General features: G+C 38.7%; 1 protein-coding gene across 2 annotated transcripts in view; it reads right to left on the bottom strand.

Annotated features, from left to right (window-relative positions):
* NDC1 (NDC1 transmembrane nucleoporin) overlaps positions 1 to 20,608 on the bottom strand; it is a 58,400-nt gene extending 37,792 nt beyond the window's left edge. The window contains exons 1-7 of one of the 2 annotated variants that reach the window (XM_043461269.1): positions 20,304 to 20,608; positions 17,198 to 17,318; positions 14,866 to 14,967; positions 12,501 to 12,675; positions 10,838 to 10,976; positions 6,383 to 6,491; positions 2,039 to 2,090 (exon numbers count right to left, since the gene is read on the bottom strand). In XM_043461269.1, coding sequence (XP_043317204.1) covers positions 2,039 to 2,090; positions 6,383 to 6,491; positions 10,838 to 10,976; positions 12,501 to 12,675; positions 14,866 to 14,967; positions 17,198 to 17,318; positions 20,304 to 20,453 — 848 coding nt within the window. In that variant the 5' untranslated portion in view covers positions 20,454 to 20,608. Of the gene's footprint in view, positions 1 to 2,038; positions 2,091 to 6,382; positions 6,492 to 10,837; positions 10,977 to 12,500; positions 12,676 to 14,865; positions 14,968 to 17,197; positions 17,319 to 17,786; positions 17,842 to 20,303 lie in introns of those variants that run through there. The other variant, XM_043461270.1, reaches the window with a different exon arrangement.
* Between the last annotated feature and the right edge of the window lie 431 nt (positions 20,609 to 21,039).

Raw genomic sequence — 21,039 nt, 5'->3', positions numbered from 1 at the left:
CAAATCCTATTTCTAAACAATAATGGTGACAAATTCCTCTTCTTTTGTACTCTATACAGTTCTTTCACTAATACTTTCTTTTTTTTTTTAAAACTAATACTTTCTTATTAAGTACACAAGGGAGCCTTGAGGGAAGAGCAGACCTAAACTGGCTCTCAGTTTCTTGCATTTCAAATCCTCAATGTCATTTTCTATGACAGAGGAAGACTCCCCAAGAGGCTGGGTAAAATTTAGTATTGTTGTTTTGTAGCTTGATACTTAAAAACCATTCAACAAGATTAGCACCTCTCCTGGACCAGATTTCAACTCTACCTGTATATGCATAAACAGTTTCATAATAGTTAAGGGCACAAAGTACTACCTAAAAACAACAAACTCTACTTTTAAAACAATTTAACAAACTCTGTTAGAAAGCTAAATAAAGAGAACACAGGCAATCTTACCAAAACCTTGAACAGCTCAATTTGCAATGTCATCATAATTCTACAAACAGACACTTAGCAACTGTGAAAATAGGACTGGAACTTCTGACTCTGCTATTTGTAAATGCTGTGATTCTGTTAATCACTTGACCTAACCTACCCTCAGTTTCCTCATCCATATGTTGGCATAATCTCTTCCTTCTACCTCTTAGGGCTTTTAGGAGATTTAGAACAGTTTGTGTTAGGAGTGCCCAGCATAGTGCTTGACACTCCTTGGGGCTGGGAGAGGGAGGGGGGGAAATAATGTTTTTTTCTGCTTTTAAATAAACATTATTGAGGACCTGGCAAACATTAAGACCAGAATACCATACACTGTCATATAAGCAAAACATTTTTTAAGGGAAAAGAGGAAAAAACTATTATGTTAAATTTCTATCAAATATCATTCTTTTTCTATTTGACCAAGTTTAAAATCTGGGCTAAGATAATAAGTGACCTGCCCATTTGGTTTCATATCTAGTGATTAAGCAGAAGACAAAAGTAAATTTTACCAAGAAACTTTTACAAGTTAGGAAATGAAATCTACAGTGCAGAAATCATAATATTGCAAACATTCATAAATGCCAATATTCTCACTTCTCTGAAGTGGTAGTAGTTAAGGGACCTCCCTGGTGGTCCAGTGGCTAAGATTCCATGCTCCCAGTGCAGGGGACCCAGGTACGATTCCTGGTCAGGGAGCTAGATCTCACATGCCACAACTAAGACCTGGCACAGTCAAATAAGTAAAGAAATATTTTTTAAAACGACAATGAAAGTGTTATTTTTTTTTAAGTGGTAGTAGTTAAGATCATATAAAAAGTATCATGGTGGAATAACCAATAATTAAAAGAACAAATACTAATAAAGAAGTTTGTATTTTTTTGCCAAATAAAAATTAAAGCTTTACCTATGTGCAAAGTGCACATGGAAACAACGGGAACAATAAACCCAGTGCTGTCACTCCACTGCTACTTAGGAACTTCAACTGGCCACATGACCCAACTCAAATCTGGTTTCCTCACAGGCAAAATTAAGAGTAAAACCACAAAAAAAAAAAAAAAAAGAGTAAAACCACAGTATGGTGCTTATCTATTATAACATAGCATAGAATGATTATTGAGGAGAGAAACAAGAGAGGTATGCCTATAGAACTCAAGTCCACTTATATAAAAGCTATATCTAACAAAAAAGGATTTATCACTGCTTATTTTGGGGGAAGGGAACTGGGTGACTAGAAACTGGGTCCAACAGAGTCACTGTATACCCTTCTATATACCATTGGCATTTTAAATTATGTGAATTATATATATATATATATTCAAAAATGAATACAATTCTTTTAATAATATTTTTTTGGCCATGCTGCATGTGGGATCTTAGTTCTCCCACCAGGGATCGAATCCATGCCCTCTGCAATGGCAGCATGAGCCATAAACCACTGGATCGCCAGGGAAGCCTCTGAATACAATTTTCTTTCATGTAAAGGCTAAATTTAAATAAAACATCTGCAAAGTAGCAAACTAAAAGGATGGAAACAATTAAGATAATTCAAATTAGACTTTTCATGTGACACTTACTCATCAACCCGAAGGTCCATGGCAGTGCTAATCCAAGCTTTGGGAATATGGCCTGAGAGAGGGGAAAAAAAAAAAAAAAACATGCTATAATTATAAAAAATTAACAAAATAAACCAACATGCTTTGGAATATGAGATTGATGAGATGACCAAGTAGACACAAAGACCTCAGTCAAAATGCTAGAGTTGGATTAGGAATGGGCAGGAAAAGAGAGTAATTTCTAGACAGCCCTTGCTTTTGCACAGGTCCAACATATACATATTTCAGTTACTACAGTTTAATTAAATAACACCAGCTCCCAACAACACAATTCAAATTTCAGTTACTGACATCAGCTGTATGCAACTGAATATAGTACTGTAGCTTTTCAGTAGTACACAAATCAGCATATAGACAACAGCTGGACATTCTTTTTTTCAAAGTACTGTTAGTGATTAGTCACGTCTCTTATTCAGTTCTGGCACAGACAGCAAAGAATATAGTTGTGTTGCCTCCTTATCTCCCACAATAAATGCTCATGACATTTTACAAAAATGAAAAACTGAAAGAGGAAACTGGACAAAAAGACTAAAGTGCAACAAAGAAAGGAAAAGTGTTAATACTGAAAATAAAATCTGAATGAAACACAACTGGAATTACAGAAGAATTAGCTGACCATGGATATGCTAACACAGCTGCTATGTCAGCCCAAAGGGTACCAGCCAGGCTGACTGCAGTAGGTTAATAAAAAACAACAAAGTGTTAACATTAAAATGACAACAATCCATTTTTATACATGCTTTTAATAGTTAACTAAAAATTTTTTTAACGGCAGACAACAGAATGGCCTATACAAATAGAACAATTTTATAAAATTATTCCATAGAAAAATACGACTAGGAAATGTTCAGAAACAGTCCGAAAAGAGTATTTATTTCAGAATGCTGGATTTTGTTTATATTAATGTGTTGCTATTTGAATTTAAGTCTTCCATTCAACTTGTACTGTTCATTATACTAAATAAGCTGCATCTTTGTGCTTAAAATTCACGTTAGTATATTATATAATATTTCTTTGTGTGTATGATCAGTCGCTCAGTCATATCCAACTCTTCGAAACCCCACAGACTATAGCCCACCAGGCTCCTCTGTCCATGGAATTTTCCAGGAAAGAATACTGGAGTGGGTTGCCCCTTCCTACTCCAGGGAACCTTCCCAACCCAGAGATCAAACCAGAGTCTCTCACGCCTTCCTGAACTGGCAGGCGGATTCTAAACCACTGCACCCCCTAGGAAGCCCCATAATATTCCTTGAGCAACAAGACATTTCTGTCATATTAGTTACTGTTGTTCAGTCACTAAGTCGTGTTTGACTCTTACAACCCCATGGACTGCGGCACGCCAGACTTTCCTGTCCTTCACTATCTCTGGAGTTTGCTCAAACTCATGTCCGTTGAATTGGTGACACCATCCAACCATGTCATCCTCTGCTGCTCCTTCTCCCCCTGCCCTCATTCTTTCCCAGAATCAGGGTCTTTTCCAATGAGTTGGCTCTTCACATCGGATGGCCCAAAGTACTGGAGCTTCAGCATCAGTCCTTCCAGTGAATATTCAGGGTTTATTTCCTTTAGAATTGAACTTGTTGTATTAGTAGCAAGTTACAAAAATGTTATAAAAAGTAATATGTTATTATAATGACCAAATGACATACAATATTTTCTCTTTTTTTAAAGAATACATTTTTTATGAGATAAAAACACATAAAATTTACCATCATAAAAAAAGAAAAAAAATTTACCATTGCAACCATTTTTAAGTGTATAAACACTATATGGTGCTTTGTCATACAACAGATCTCCAGATATGTTTTACTTTGTAAAACTGAAATTCTATATCCATTGAAGACAAGTGAAAAGAAAGGAAGAAAGGGAAAGATATACCCAAACAAATGGAGAATCCCACAGAATAGCAAGGAGAGATAAGAAAACCTTCTTAAATGAACAATGCAAAGAAGCAGAAGAAAATAGTAGCTGGGAAAGACTAGAGATCTTTTCAGGAAAATTGCAGATATCAAGGGAACACCTGCAAGAAAGGGCATGATAAAGAACAGAAAAGGTAAGGACCTGATAGAAGCAGAAGAGATTAAGAAGAGATGGCAAGAATACACAGAAGAACTATACAAAAAAGGTCTTAAGGGCCTGCAAAACCACAATGGTGTGATCACTCACCTAGAGCCAGACAGCCTGGAATATGAAGTCAAATGCGCCTAAGGAAGCATTACTTTGAACAAAGCTAGTAGAGGTGATGGAATTCCAGCTGAGCTATTTTAAGTCCCTAGATGATTCTGTTAAAGCGCTTCAGTCAATATGCCAGCAAATTTGGAAAACTCAGCAGTGGTCACAGGACTGGAAAAGGTCAGTTTTCATTCCAATCCCAAAGAAAGGCAATGCCAAAGAATGTTCAAACTACCACACAGCTGCACTCATTTCACATGCTAGTAAGGTTATGCTCAAAATCCTTCAAGTTAGGTTTCAACAGTACATGAATCAAGAACTTCCAGATGTACAAGCTGGGTTTAGAAAAGGCAGAGGAACCAGAGATCAAGTTGCCAACATTCATTGGCTCATAGAGAAGGCAAAGGAATTTCAGAAAAATATCTACTTCTGCTTCATTGACTATGCTAAAGCCTCTGTGTGGATCACAACAAACTGTAGAGAATTCTTAAAGAGATGGTAATACCAGACCACCTTACCTGTCTCCTGAGAAACTGTATGCAAGTCAAGAAGCAACAGTTAGAACTGGACATGGAAAAACAGACTGGTTCCAAATTGGGAAAGGAGTACATCAAGGCTGCATATTGTCACCCTGCTTATTTAACTTCTATGCAGAGTATATCACACAAAATTCTGGGCTGGACGAATCACAAGTAGAACCAAGATTGCCGGGAGAAATATAAACAACTTCAGATATGCAGATGATACCACTCTAATGGCAGAAAGTGAAGAGGAACTAAAGAGCTTCTTGATGAGGGTGAAAGAGGAGAGTGAAAAAGTTGGCTTAAAACTCAACACTCAAAAAACTAAGATCACAGTATCCGGTCCCGTCACTTCATAGCAAATAAAAAAGGAAAAAGTGGAAGCAGTGACAGATTTATTTTCTTAGATTCCAAAATCACTGCTGACAGTGACTGCAGCCATGAAATTAAAAGATGCTTGCTTCCTGGAAGGAAAACTATGACAAACCTAGAAAAACCTAGATTGAAAAGCAAAGACATCACTTTGCCGACAAAGGTCTGTATAGTCAAAACTATGGTTTTCCCAGTAATCATGCACAGATGTGAAAGTTGGACCAGAAAGAAGGCTGAACACCAAAGAATTGATGCGTTTGAATAACAGTGCTGGAGAAGACTCTGGAGAGTCCCTTGGACAGCAAGGAGTTCAAACCAGTCAATTCTAAAGGAAATCAACCCGCAATATTCATTGGAAGAACTGATGCTGAAGTTCCAAAACTTAGGCCACTTGATGTGAACTGCTGACTCATTGGAAAAGACCATGATGCTGGGAAAGACAGAAGGCAAAAGAAGAAGGTGGCATTGGATGAGACAGTTGGATGGCATCACTGACACAGTGGACATTTGAGCAAACTCCCAGAGATAGTGAAGGAGAGGAAAGCCTGGCATGCTACAGTCCACTGGGTTGCAAAAAGTTGGACACAGCTTAGCAAATGAACAATTTTATCCACTGAACAACTCCCCTTTCTCCCCTCCCTCCAGCCCCTGACAACCACTGTTCTACTCTCTTGTTTCTAAGAGGCTGACCACTTTAGACACCTCGTCTAAGTGGGATAATGTAGTCATTTTGTGCCTGTCTTATTTCACTTAGTATAATGTCCTTAACGTTCATCCATGTTGTAGTATGTGACAAGATTTCCTTCTTTTTTAAGGCTATTACTGCATTTTATGTATATGCCACATTTTCTTTAACAATATTCTCTCTTAACTAAATAGTCTTTGAACGTTTCAATCTAAACATTTAATGTAAACAAGCAATCAGTTGGGCTAATCACACACCTTCTACTGTTATTGTTGTTCGGTCACTAAATTGTGTCCAACTCTGCGATGCCATGAACTGCACCACGCCAGGCTTACCTGTCCTTCACTATTTCCGTGAGTTTGCTCAAACTCATCTCCATTAAATCAGTGAGGCCATCCAACCATCTCATCCTCTGTCACCCCCTTCTCTTCTTGCCCTCAATCTTTCCCAGCATCAGTAGGAAATATATGAATACAATTAAGAACGGCTTTTTAACTGACATTTCTTGAGCTGTGAGCTAATACATACACTGTATCAAAAAGGAGAAATTCTTACCAAGAAAATAATATACAATGCAGAAATTTCTAAGCAGGAACAGTGATTCCACACAACTATGCTTAACTAGCAAGAGCAGAGACCTCCTGAAGCGTAAGAACTTGTATTGCTGTGGAAAAAAAGAAAACCAGAATCAAATAACACATTCAAAGAAAGGTTCTACTTTATTCTAAAGCAAGCACACAATTCACACATAAAAAGACAAAGTCTATTTCAGAGGTAAAAAAAAATCAACTATCTCTGATGTTAAAATATTTAATACTTTATTATATGGCATCTCATTTATATGACATCAGAAATGAGAAAATTAACAGTATCAATCTATTAGGTTGGTGCAAAAGTAACTGTGATTTTGCATTGCTGACCTTTGCTGTTTGATATTGGAATACATTCTTAAATAAATGTGGTTATGTTTAAGGTGTATTTCTCACTTTATTTATTTATTTTTTGCTTATGACTCATTACTTGCTGTTTATTTCCTATTTATTTTTAGACTAGGAAATTGATGTTAGACAAAAAGCAAATCAGAGCCATTTTCTTATTGAAAATGGGTCATAAAGCAGCAGAGACAAATCAAAACATCAACAATGCATTTGGCCCAGGAACTACTAATGAAGTACACTACAGAGGTGGTTCAAGAAGTTTTGCAAAGGAGACAAAAGCCTTGAGGACGAGGAGTGCAGTGGCCAGCCATCAGAAGCTGACAATGACCAACTGACAGGATCGCTGAAGCTGATCCTCTTACAACTACACAAGAAGCTGCCAAAGAACTCACAGTGGGCCATTCTGTGATCATTGGGCATCTGAAGCAAACTGGAAAGGTCAAAAAGCTTGATAAGCGGGTGCCTCATGAGTTGACTGCAAATTCAAAAACCATCATTTTGAAGTGTTGTCTTCTGTTATTCTACACAACAACAAATCATTTCCCGATCAGATTACAACGAGTGACAAAAAGGGGATTTTATACAACCAGCAAAGACTAGCTCAGTGGTTGGACTGAAAAGCTCCAAGATACTTCCCAAAGCAAAACTTGCACCAAAAAAAGGTCATGGTCACTGTTTGGTGGCTTGCTGCCTGTCTGATCCACTATACCTTTCTGAATCCTGGCGAAACCATTATACCTGAGAAGTATGCTCAGCAAATCGACAAGATGCACTGAAAACTGCAACACAACAGTCAACAGAATGGGTCCAATTCTTCCCCAGAACATCTGACTGCACGTCCCACAACCAACGCTTCAAAAGTTCAAAGAACTAGGCTACGAAGTTTTGCTTCATTCGTCATATTCACCTGATCTCTTGCCAACCACCCACCACTTCTTAAAGCATCCTGAGAACTTTTTGCAGAGAGAATGCTTCCACAACCAGCAAGAGGCAGAAAATGCTTTCCAAGAATTTGTTAAATCCCAAAGCACAGATTTTTATAGTATGGGAATAAACAAACTTATTTCTCATTGGCAAAAATGTGTTGACTATAAGTAGTTCCTATTTTGATGAATAAAGATGTGTTTCAGCCTAGTTATAATGGTTTAAAATTCATGGTCCAAAATGGCCATTACTTTTTCACCAACCTAATATAGTAAGGAATATCAAGATGGAGTAAGTATTAAAAAACATAATAATTAACAGCTAACACTTTTTGGACACTTACCACATACCAGGTACTATTCCAAGCACTTTAAATGTATTAATCCATTTAAACCTCACAACAACCCCCTATTTTTATCCCCATCTTATAGCTGAGAAAACCAAGGCACAAAGAGGTTAAGTAATTTAACCAATGTTACCAGTTAGCAAAACAAAAATCTGTGGTTTTAATGTAGGCTGGCTGGCTTCAGAGCCTGAAACCTTAAAAATAGTGTATAATGCCTCTACACTAAAATTTTTCACATGGGGTTTGCAGAAAAACAGGAGGTAGTAAAGAAGACACAAGCCTAAGCTCAGGAGACCTGAGCTATATAATACTGCCTTTTTCTGTACAACATTAAGTAAGTCTCATCACCTATCTAATTATCTGAGAGAGAATAAGGCTGAACCAGCTAAACAGTTCCTTAGTGGGTACCTTCCAATGCTAACAATCTAAGAGTAAAGAATCAAGCAAGAAAAAATATGAAAGGGTTTTTCTGAAAAAATTACACTTCTTGTGAAACAAGGGTTGTGTACCCTAAAAATGCCAATTGGAAAAATACTTTTATATTACTGGAGAGGATCTGAGGAAACCTGAAGAACCAAAGATGGACTTCCCAAATTCTAGTCTTCCTTTGTGTTTATATTAGGGCTGGTCCTTCTTTAAGGATTTCAGAAACAGAAGGACAGCAAAGTCCTTAGGTAGAGGTTTTGTCTTCATACCATATCTGCAGATTCCAACAGTATCTTACAAAAAGCAGCCCAGGTAAAATGAATACTTGGTCACTAACCATACAGCTTTAAGTATCCTGGTTTATTAAAATACTTTCAAAGTTCAAGATGTAGAATTGCACCTATCCCATGCAGTCACTGGGTGCTACCACTATCTCACCCTCACCTTCCAATAAAAAGGGCATAGTTCTTATACTATTACTATTGCAGCTCTCACCTTACCATCACTTACAGGGTCCAGAGAGGCTACAGAAGCAGTTAGATATACAGAGAAAGCTAATATACCCTCTTATTGCTCCTAAAGTGAAACGCTTTTCAATTCCTTGTTGGGTTCTGTGATTTGGCTATGAGCTATCCTTTACCTATTCAAAGATTCACTATGTGTCCGGCTATATAAATCTTATCTAATTTAATAAACTTTCAAATAGTCTTGTTGGTGTATACCTTACCAAGCCTATCTTGGTATTTATTCATTTCTTTGTACCCTACTCCACACCAATGTTGTGCTTTTCCCTATCAGTCAGTCATTAATATAATAAGGGCAACAGAGCTGAGTTTTGTAGCAGAAGCAAGTTTAAAGAAAAAAAAAAAAAAAAAACCTAATGGACTAACAGCAAATTGGTTAAAATACTATATTTTTAAAAAGATCTAATTTTTCATATTGTTACATGAAAAAGTAGTTACTGAATAATATGTGCAAAATAAAAGTATTTATGAAAACCCCAACCCATCAAATATATAATATTACAGCTACTATATTTATAAATGTACAATGAAGGGTCTGGAAAAATACACAAGAGTAAATCCAAAATTTTATCAAAAGAAATTACAAAAAATCCAGCTGTCAAATTTTACAAATGTGCATTACATGGTATAAACAATAATTTATCAGTACTATCAATACTGGTCTTTCCTTGTTCACTCCCTTACATATTTGTGATGTTAAACAGGCTTTCACTATCAACTGAAGTCCATGAAGGAGCAAGACATTTGGGAGTAATCTAATTTTTCTCTAGTACTTTCTTTTCTTCATTTTCTATATTCTTAATGATGTTTGGATCAAAGATGATTCACCATGGATATTTCTATGCAGGATTTTGGGATCTTTCTCCTTGTGAAATTCTGAGGTAGCGAAGACGGCACTCTGCTTTTAACTCACCTTCACAAGATGTGAAGAACTTATAACAGGACTCCCTGTCATAGGCTCAGAGAGCAGAGAGGTAAGCGCCACATTCTTGCCTGTGAGCGCTATCTCTTTGCAGTAGGTGTATTTTCATCGGATTGTTCTCAAGAATGCAACAGGCATGTGAAAACTTTAGTTAAACCAGGAGAACCCTAATCTATCACACTCTAATATTTACACTCTCGTGGCATATCATTTATCTATACATCCCTTCCCCACTCTCTCCCTCCCAGACTGGGTCCTAGCAGGAGCTAGTTCTAAGTTTTACTCCAAAGCCCAGTATTCAGTATGCTGGAGAGCAGGAATGAAGTGAATAACAGCACAGTCAAGAACAGTGGCAACAGGCTCCACAGGGCCTTGGTGGCACTGGAGAAACCTCAACCTACCTTTCTCTCTCCTGCCACAGGAGGGGACAGCTTCTACCAAATTAGTAAATTTTTAAAAACCTAAGTGAAAGACAGTCTAAACTATCCCACTCAAACCAATCCAACTGTTTTATTTATTCAGAATGTAACTGACATGTTCTATATTTACTTGTACATCCTCAGGCTAATGAGAGTCTTAGGTTCACAAAGAAGCTGGCAGCTGCACAGAGGTACCTTGCGCGAGTGTCATCATCACCCTCCCCCAGCCCTGCTTGGTCACAGCAGCTGCCACTACCCTAGCAAGGAGGGAAAGAGTGGAGCAAAGCGGTATTCTGAGAGATGCAGCAGGAAGGGTAACTGCAGCTCCCAGACATTCAAGTCTCATGAAGACAAAGATCTCCTCTCCAAATGGCATTTTGAGCATCTCAGTCCTAAGTTTCACTGATCAAATCTTGAATTGATCAGATGAGGCCAGTTATATACAGAATCACCAGGGCGATTTTAACCCAGCCAAATTCTGACATGAGGAAATGCTCAAATGACAGCTTACCTGTATGATGGGAAATGGAAGATAGTTCATATTGTTAATAAAATACAGGAGGCTATAGCTATAGCCCATAAATGCTCCAGCCAGCAGGAAGAAAAGGTGATACTCATTTAAGCAGGTTTGTACAGCAGGGCTATCTAAGCTGAAAGGGAAAAGTTAGGTTATTAATTCAATAGCCAGGGACACATATCACCATTTTAGGCTCAATATTTACTGAAGGAAAAGCTTTGACTTAATTACTTAAGAAATGCCCCAAATTCTAACATAAGGGTGTATTTTAGGTTAAGTGTGGGCAAAAGATTAACAAAACCCTTTCCCCTGATGCAGGAGAATTTGACCTTTAGTTAAAACTAAGAAGCATCCTGTGGTTCTGGGCCCAAGGTATGACATAAATTTCCTGCTAATCACTTCTCTTAAGAAGCATGGGCCTTTTTAAAAAGTATCAATTTTCCTTTATGTATAATAAATATATGGCTAAAATGAATATTGAGGGTACACTTTAATTCTTTAAATTGTACTATGTATTAATAATTTCCAAAATTGAATTAATAAAATCATAAAATTTTAGATCAAAAAAAAAAAAAAAAAAAAAAGAAGCATGGGCTTGGCTGTTACTTTTGCAGAAAAACCTTAATAAGTCTTCCCATTTTAAGAACAAAACAAAAAACAAAACTCTAGCTCAGCTCATTTGGAAATCTGGTAAGGGTAAGAATGTCTCCTGTGACAGTAAGCAATGGCGCTTTTTAGTCACTTGTAAACTGTATCTGGGCTAGGAAGAACTCTAAATGAAGGCTATATACCTGATAGAGATGCCGTAACTTTGGGCTTCTCTCTGTGTTGTCTCTTATAAGGAGGCAATCCTTCATGGGAACCTTTCACTAAAGAACATTTACCACATTAGGAAAAAAGCCTGCCCTATTTAATAGTAACTGGGGGACAAAAGGAAATCAAGTATTCAGTAGTCATGAACACTGTATAAAAGCAATGGCTAATTGAGAACTTAAAGACTACTCCAGAAATCTTTTTTGATTTTTAAAATCAGAATATCAACCTGATATTTATATCAATGTCATCTGTTCAAGAACTGTGTATGTTTCAAAATTATAAAAGTGTTCTACTGAAGAAGGTAGTTGTAATTATTTAAAAAAATTTTTCATTCTTCCCATATTATCCTTCTTTCAAACCCCAACCTAAATGCCACCTCCTCCCAGAAGCCATGTACCGATCCCTCCCTGCTTTCTGAACTCCCACAAGTTTGATCTGCACATTTCATTTTCTTCCTGTTATATCCTATTTCTCCCACATTTCTACTCCTCTCCCCATATATTCATTTGCATCCATGTCTTACACCACCTACTGTTCTCAACTCTGAAGGAGCTTGTAGTCCATATGTAAATCATTCTAATAAATCCAACAGCATCTAGAATAGCACCTTGCACAGAATGGTTTAAAAAAAACTATTGAATTCAACAAATATTCAACAACTATTGAATTCAACAAATATTCAAAAATATTGAATTCAACAAAAACATTTGATGTATGTGAGAAAGCACTTTTTAATAGAAGTCTGGAAAGTAAAGAATGTCCATAAACTATTAATGTATACAGGTCACCTTTGGATTAATAACTAAACAAGGACCCTTATAAAAAATATATGGAATATTACCTCTCAGTACCAGTGCAGGGAACCACAAGAAAGCTGTACTGGCCCTTGGTTATCACTGTAGCACACCAAGCCATCATCATTCCCATTGCGGCGTGAATAAAGGAGTGCATGAGCTGCTGCGGATGAAGGATCTTCCCTATCAGTGCCAGTCTTGAGCAGGGAATGGAAGGCACAACTGAAAACGAAACACACGACTGCAGCTTTATAACCACAGCATGTGAAGCAGGAGGACCCAAACTCTTCCCTCTCCTCCTTGCATAAACACTGCAAAGGGCAGGAAGAAACCGAGTCAGTATAAAACAGAGTACAGAAACATTCTAAGTCAAAATAATTTGAAAAAAGACTGAGGAAATACAGATACACACAGAAAAACAAAAACCAAAGAATCTAGAGAGATGAAACCTAAGGATAGTATGATTAACATTTTTCAGTTCTTTCTAATTAAGATTTCCAGACAGCTCAAATAGTGCCTACCCTGCCATAAAGGAATAAACAATAATTTTAAGATAGTGCCTGTCTTCCAGCAAGTTATCCTTATTTCAGCATTTTGAATTGACAATATATAGTCCATCTGGAAAAATAAACCACAAACTAGGTAAATAATGACAACACTGAATACTGAAATAAATGCTTGCAAGGTGAACTAGGGGAGACAAGAGTGGGGAGGAGGTGAGGGATGCTGGCCTTTGAAAATAGCTGCCACAGGGTTCCGTGACCTATCTTTGTACACAGTCTTCTTTTAATTCTTACAGTATTTAATAGACACCAAGTATGGTGGAAAACTAAGCATCAAGGGAGTAGGTTTAGGTGCTTCACAATCTGGAAAACAGGATGCTATCACCTTTCCCTCCCTACCAGAAAGGCCCACAAGATCTACTGACTGTGTAATTGATTTATACTCTGAACATATACCAAACCTTCTGATGTCATTAAACCTTTTTATATGCTATATCTTTCCCCTAGAAAGTCATTTTTCTTCCTTGTCTACTTAATATACTCACCCTTCAAGGCTTGGTTTAAACGTCATCTCCTCAGGAAGTTCACCATGCTGGGTAAATGGTGCTCCTGTATACTCTCCTACTATCCAGTGTATTACTGGCTCAGCATTCATTGAGACCTCTTGGGGAAAACTGGGACCAAACATCTCCTATCCCTACACAATGCATGGCACAATGGTAATGCATAATGCACGTTGAAGGAATGAGCCAAAGTGACTAGTCAGGCTTTAAGAAAAACTAGACAGAGACTTCCCAGGTGGTCCAGTGGTTAAGACTTCACACTTCCACTGCAGAGGGCACAGATTCAATTCCTGGTTGGAGAACTAAGATCATGCAGGTCATGTAGCACAGGCCCGCCACCCGCTTCCCCCACCAAAAAAGCTAACTGTGAGTCAAGGGGTTCTATAGACGGCTTGAATAGAAAAAGAGATCCGTCAGCAAGTAGGGAGGGATTAGAAAAGCAAAGGAAAGGGGTATATTATAAAATCCAGAGAACAATGTGAAATTGTATATCATATCTAGCCAGGAAGTACTAAAGAGCTAAAAAGAGGAATGAAGTTATAGTGAAAAAAAGAAGCATAACTTAAAAGTTTCTCATTTTACCTCAAGGACAGACTTAAGGAATCTGAAAAGGCAGGAAGAGCAAGGAGAGAAATTGAGAAAAAGTAAAAAACTCTGAAATCTAGCAGGTGATTCTCCCAAGGCAAAACATATGATATTTTAAATTTTGTTGTACCAAAATCACAGAATTATAGACTTTAATATTTGAAAAGGACCTCAGAAATCATTTGGTCTTGATCTCATACTCTATAAAGAAGTTATTTTTATGATATATCTGCTAAATCACAACTTTAATCACTAGCTGTGAACTAGTAAAATGCCTAATTTTTTTAATGTCATAAAATACATATTTTTAAAATTATCATTTTAAGTATATAGTTTTAAGTACACTCACATTGTTGTGCAACCATCACCACCATCCATCTCCAAACTTTTCCATCTTCCCCTGTACCTATTAACTCTGTATCCACTGAACAATTCCCCACTCCCTCCTCCTTCAAGTCCCTGGTAACCATCATTCTATTTCATATCTCCATGAATTTGAGACTACTCTAGAAACCTCATATATATAAGTGGAATCATACAATTTGTCCTAAGAGTGCTAATTATTTTTTAAAATCAGAGAAAGTATCAGTCAAATAAATTTTACAATGAGACACTCAAAAGCATATAATTCTGTATACATTTTAAAACTCTGACACAAAATACAGCCTCTGATGCACACATCCACATATAAAATTCATTATGTCTGCTCTTAGTAAAATAAATTCAGGTATTTTAAAGATGGTTAACATTTGAAAACTCACCTGTATAGAACTCCACATTGAAAATACTTATTATTACAATTACCACTGACAGCAGCAGAAGGTAAAAGATAATGTAGGAATTATACAGATCATTGAAAGAAGCTAAAACAAAAGAGAGATGAATTAGTGAGTTCAGTCATATTGTCATGTTTAGTATACTGCAATAAAAAGGGGGGTTTGAACCACAACTCTAATTTTAATTTAAAAACTTATCTTTAAAATTATACCAGAATTTCTTTTAGATGACCCAGATGATAACATCAGACAAATAACACCATATGCAAACATATTTCATGTAAAACAGAGAAGTACCACATTTAGTAATATACCAACAAAGTTTCTTTCTAAAATGTAAATATTTTTCAGATCTCTTCTTAAATGCAATTAGTCCCTAGAGCTAAAAAAAGTAACATTTCTAGAAATAGAATAATCTGTACATCATCCAAATGAACAGAATTAAAAATAAAAATTCATGAAATACTAATACATTCACATTTTAGAGTGGTTCAACAATCAATATTCCATCTAAAAAATGTGACAGTTTAAAATATGTATATATTATGCCTAAAAATATGAACAAGAGAAATAAAAATATGGACATGTTTGTTAAATACACTAAATGAGACCAATTATTTTTAAAATTTTAATTCATTGACCAAAATTACTGAAAAATTATTAAGCATCCACAAGTAAACTTCTCAAGCATTACACTGAGCTAAAAGAGTGAAAGAACTAATTCATGTGGCTGGAAATAAGGAAGGAAGGACTAAATTTTGCTGTAAAGACTTTATGAAGCAAAAGTTGAAGCAGACAGTAATATTTGATGAGAAAAATGTCATAAATCAAATCCAATCTGGAGAAAAAGGGACACTAGAATTAAAGAACCCTTGGGCCACGAAATGGCGAAAAGTTTTTGTCTGAAGTACCAATCCATAACAACTGGTAATGGCTCTAGGTTACAATATTGAATATTCTAAAGTTGCAACTACACAAGCATGAGTGACACAGACACGGGCAAGGTGGTTACAGAAATACTTGCCACCCTGGTACTAGCTTATGGCTTAACTTCATCTGACTGTGAGATTTACCCAAAAAGTGACTGATATGTCTCAAAAAAAACTTAAAATGACTTCAATTCTTTAGCAGCAATCTCTCTCCAAAGGCCATAAGGTAAAGCTTTTAACTCTCTGAAAACTGGCATTTCTTCTGAAAAATTAAATTAAAAACATACTTCCCACTTTCCAAAGCAAAATAAATTTATTGTTACCATTGGTGGGGGGGGGGCAGAATTTCAAGAGTATTTGTGCCTTTTAGCCTTAGGCAAGACCTTAAAAGGCTTCAAAATCTACTCTGGGAACATTTCTCTCTTTTTAAATTGTAGTGTGGGGGAGTGGAAAAAACATAGGCTTTGAAGTCAGAGACCAATATTCAAATCCTAGTTCAGTTACTCACTAGCTGCATCTCTGCACAGACTTATAACCTGAGTCTCAGGTCCCTCATTTAAGTAGGAATACTACCTCATTCTTATCATACAAGGTTGTATTAATAGGAAGGATAAGATGTAACATCCTGGGATTTCCCTGGTGGGACAGTGGTTAAGAATCCACTTCACTGCAAGGGGTGCAAGTTCGATCCCTTGTTGGGGAAGTAAGACCCCGATATGCCATGAGGAATGGCCAAAAAAAAGAATATACTTAAGGTACTTAACATGGTGCCTAGCACACAGTAGGCAGCAATAATTGGTAGCTATTATTAACATAAAGTAGTTACACTTTGATGAATTTATTAATTTTATTGTCTCCAAGAATTTTGAGAAACATTAGCCTGCTACAATTTTTTCCTTCTCATCAACCTTTCAGTTTAACTCTACGTTCCTTAGTCTCCTCCTTTTCTCTCTTTTCATCTTTCTTATCAGCCACAATAAAGAAATGAAGTATTCTTAATTTTAGAAAAAAATTTTTAAAAGATATGTCATATTTTCTATCTATAATTTTTAAATATGTAAAAGTATTAGTCCACTTCCTTAAAAAGAAAGCTCACAAGTTCATTTCCTCAATAAAGCTGTCAAAGAGAAAAGACAAACAAAATTAAGTTTTTATTAATGTGGTCTCTAGTGATCTTTCTGTTTCTGTGAACAGTCTCTGACAGGTTTAGTGATCTCATTACATAGTGAAAATGCCTATGTTAGGCAGGGAATGGCTTAAGAACCTCAGAGTGAATTTTTTTTGCCACTCTCAATACAGACACTAAAATAAATTTAAAACGTAATGCAATTTTTATGTTGAGAAGTGGGTCCTGCAAATTTGTTATCCTCAAACTGAGTATCACTTACCAGACAGCCACTGTATAGGATGAAATAAATCAATGCTGCTAAAGATTACAAATACTGTGGTACAGATGGGCAGCAGTAGCACTGACCAGACAATGCTTGTAACTATCCTCCAGCCCAACACCTGTAATTAAATAAACAAAACCCCTCAATCCTGAAGTCAGTTAAACTATTCCAGTTATTTCAGTTATGCAAATCTTATCTTTCATACAGGATGTTAATCACTAATGTTTACACCCAGATTACAGTCCACACAGCTGTCTATAAACTCCAATGGTCACTACTATTAACAATATTACATACCACTACAGAATTTTCTCCTATCAGTGAACTCTTGCTGTTTTAGTCCAGAGTCAGATGTCACATTAAATATCACACTTTGGGAAGTGAAGAAGGTTTCATTTAGTTTACAACTGTATTTCACAGCAACTTACAGCTGTCTCCCTAGGTTTGACAGACATGTCAATATCTGAAAGTGTATACATATTACAGGAATCATGTATATACTGCAACTGTGTTTACAATTATTAGATATGGGCTCCTAACTGGGCACCTAGTTCATTGTATTCATGTCTGAATTATCAGTGCCTACCTCATAAGGGATGGGCTTCCCAGGTGGCACTAGCGGTAAAAGAACCCGCCTGCCGAATGCAGGAGACATAAGAGACACAGGTTCCACCACTGGATGGGGAAGATCCTCTAGAGAAGGGCATGGCGATCCACTCCAGTATTCTTGCCTGGAGAATCCCATGGACCGAGGAGCCTGGTGGGCTACAGTCCATAGGGTGGCAAAGAGTCGGACACGACTGAAGCAACTTAACACACACACACACACACACACACACACACCCCCCTCATAAGAGGCACAAGATTTACTGCCGAATACATAAATACAAGAAAAGACCTTGAGGGATTTTAAGCACAAAAGTGACAATCGGATTTATCTCTGGAAGACATCACCCGTGTGTCTGTAAGGTGGCTACACTGAAGATGGATCAGAGGGGACAAGAGGCAGACAGCAGACAAACAGGAGGCAGCACACCCCGACGGCCCAAGCCAAAGGTTTCAGTCAGTGTCTGAAGGAAGGCAGTGGCAATGAGAAAGTTTAAAAAAGAAAAACTGCAGCCATCTTTCTGATGCACAATCTGCAGGACATCGATAGCTGATAATAAAGGTTGTAAAGAACAGACAAGATTTAGTATTAATAACTTGGGATACAAATAAAACTCTTCAAGAGCTGTGAATACCAGACCACCTGACCTGCCGCCTGAGAACTCTGTATACAGGTCAAGAAGCAACAGTTAGAACTGGACATGGAACAACAGACTGGTTCCAAATCAGGAAAGGAGTACGTCAAGGCTGTATACTGTCACCCTGCTTATTTAACTTATGTGCAGAGTGAAGTCACTCAGTCGTGTCCAACTCTTTGTGACCCCATAGACTGTAGCCTACCAGGCTCCTCTGTCCATGGGATTTTCCAGGCAAGAGTACTGGAGTGGGTTGCCATTTCCTTCTCCAGGGGATCTTCCCGACTCAGGGATCGAACCCAGGTCTCCCTTTGCAGCCTTACCGTCTGAGCCACCAGGGAAGCTTATATGTAGAGTACATCATGAGAAATGCTGGGCTGGAAGAAGCAAGCACAAGCTGGAATCAAGATTGCCAGGAAAAGTAACAATAACCTCAGATAGGCAGATGACACCACCCTTATGGCAGAAAGTGAAGAACTAAAGAACCTCTTGATGAAAGTGAAAGAGGAGAGTGAAAAAGCTGGCTTAAAACTCAACATTCAGAAAACTAAAATCATGGCATCTGGTCCCATCACTTCACGGCAAATAGATGGGGAAACAATGAAAACAATGACTGACTTTATTTTGGGGGGCTCCAAAATCACTGCAGATGGTAACTGCAGCCATGAAATTAAAAGACACTTGCTCCTTGGAAGAAAAGCTATTACCAACCTAGACAGCATATTAAAAAGCAGAGACATTACTTTGTCAACAAAGATCCGTCTAATCAAGGCTATGGTTTTTCCAGTAGTCACGTATGGATGTGAGAGTTGAACTACAAAGAAAGCTCAGAACCGAAGAATCGATGCTTTTGAACTGTGGTGTTGGAGAAGACCCTTGAAAGTCCCTTGGACTGCAAGGAGATCCAACCAGTCCATCCTAAAGCAAATGAGTCCTGAGTATTGGAGTCACTGGAAGGATTGATGCTGAAACTGAAACTCCAATACTTTGGCCACATGATGCGAAGAACTGACTCATTGGAAAAGACCCTGATGCTGGCAAAGACTGAAGGCAGGAGAAGGGGACGACAGAGAATGAAATGGTTGGACGGCATCACGGACACAATGGACATGAGTTTGAGTAAAGTCCGGGAGTAGGTGATGGACAGGGAGGCCTGGGGTCGCAAAGAGTCGGACGCGACTGAGCGACTGAATGGGAACAAAGTAGATGGCAGTGCTGCCAGGGTATAAGCACTGTTCCAAAAGGGATCTTACTCCTCTTACTCTTTGTCCGCCACAGAAAGTATGCAGAACTGTTGACTAAACTTCCACAAGGAAGTACCTCCTCACCTCCGGCCCACAGTGTCCACATTTCTCTAATTTGACAAAATACCCGTCCTGCTTTTACCCAGACCCCAAGTCCAGCAGTTGTCTTTCCGATTCCGGATATTCCTTCCCGCTTCTTATCGCAAGTAATCAACAAATTAAAGATGCCTGCACTTAGTAGGTACACCTCCTGGCATACAACTCTTTCCCATTCCCCGACTCAATTCCCATGCAGGTCATCCTTCCCACCATGACCAGCTTCCATTCAGGACCCCTCTCTCACACAGTAACAAGTTTGCACTCAGGACGTCCCGCACAGACACACACCTTGTAACCAACTCTCCTTAGCACGCCCCTCGCTACCATAACTAGCTTCCACTCAATATGCCCCGCACAACCGCGAAACCACTCACTCCGGTCTCCCCCCACCCCACGCGCTCCCCACGCTACTCTACAGCCAGCCCCTCCCCCGCCCAGCGCGCACGCGCGACCGACGCCCCCAAACCAGCCCGACTCCCGAAGCTAACGAGCGCCTGCCACGGTGCGCGCAGCACTCACGCGCCACAAGATGTCCCGCGACCCTCCGGGGCAGGGCCGACTCGCAGCCGTGGGCATGGTGATGGCGGCCCCTACTCTGAGGGGTGCAGGATACAGCGAGCCCGCCCGCCACCGCAGTTCAAAGGGAGGAAGGCCCCCGGAGGGCCCCATTGGGGCTGCCTCAAACGCTGCCTGGGAGAAGCCCGGCCCAGGCCCAAACCCATCCCTTCGAGGTTTTGTCTGGACAGGCCCAACGGACCAGAACTGCTGCGCACACACGTCCCCCAGAGGGGACTGGGACTCCAGGGCCCGCCCTCTGGAGTCCAAAAGGTCTCTCCGAAGCAGGGTCCAGCGGGGCGCCAGAAACTGGGGGCGGCGCTGCATGCCGGGAATTGTAGTCTTCACGGACCTCTGGGAGAAAGGAGGAGCGTTGCATTCTGGGACTGGAAGTTCCACAGTACAGCATGCTGGGAGTCGAAGTCTTGCCTGCCGTACCTTGTGGCATCCTGGGAATCGTAGTCATTTATAAAGCGGCTACTAGTCGCAGTCTTGCCTGATTAGAGTTCTATGATTCCAAAGAACTGGCAAAATGATTTGCCTTCGTTTCTTTCGATCTTACTTTGTCTGCTGTCTGACAGTGAAATCAAAGGATGCTGTGGACCTCTCCACAGAGATACTATTTTTACTGAAATGAAGGACTGTTTTTCCCTAGAGAAACCTTTGGTTTCATAAGATCTGTTTTCTAGTTCCAGTTCTA

Source organism: Cervus canadensis, chromosome 2 (assembly GCF_019320065.1).
Source record: "Cervus canadensis isolate Bull #8, Minnesota chromosome 2, ASM1932006v1, whole genome shotgun sequence".
Classification (NCBI taxonomy): Eukaryota; Metazoa; Chordata; class Mammalia; order Artiodactyla; family Cervidae; genus Cervus; species Cervus canadensis.
Note: the sequence above shows the minus strand (reverse complement) of the source record. Positions and strands in the feature narration are given on the sequence as shown.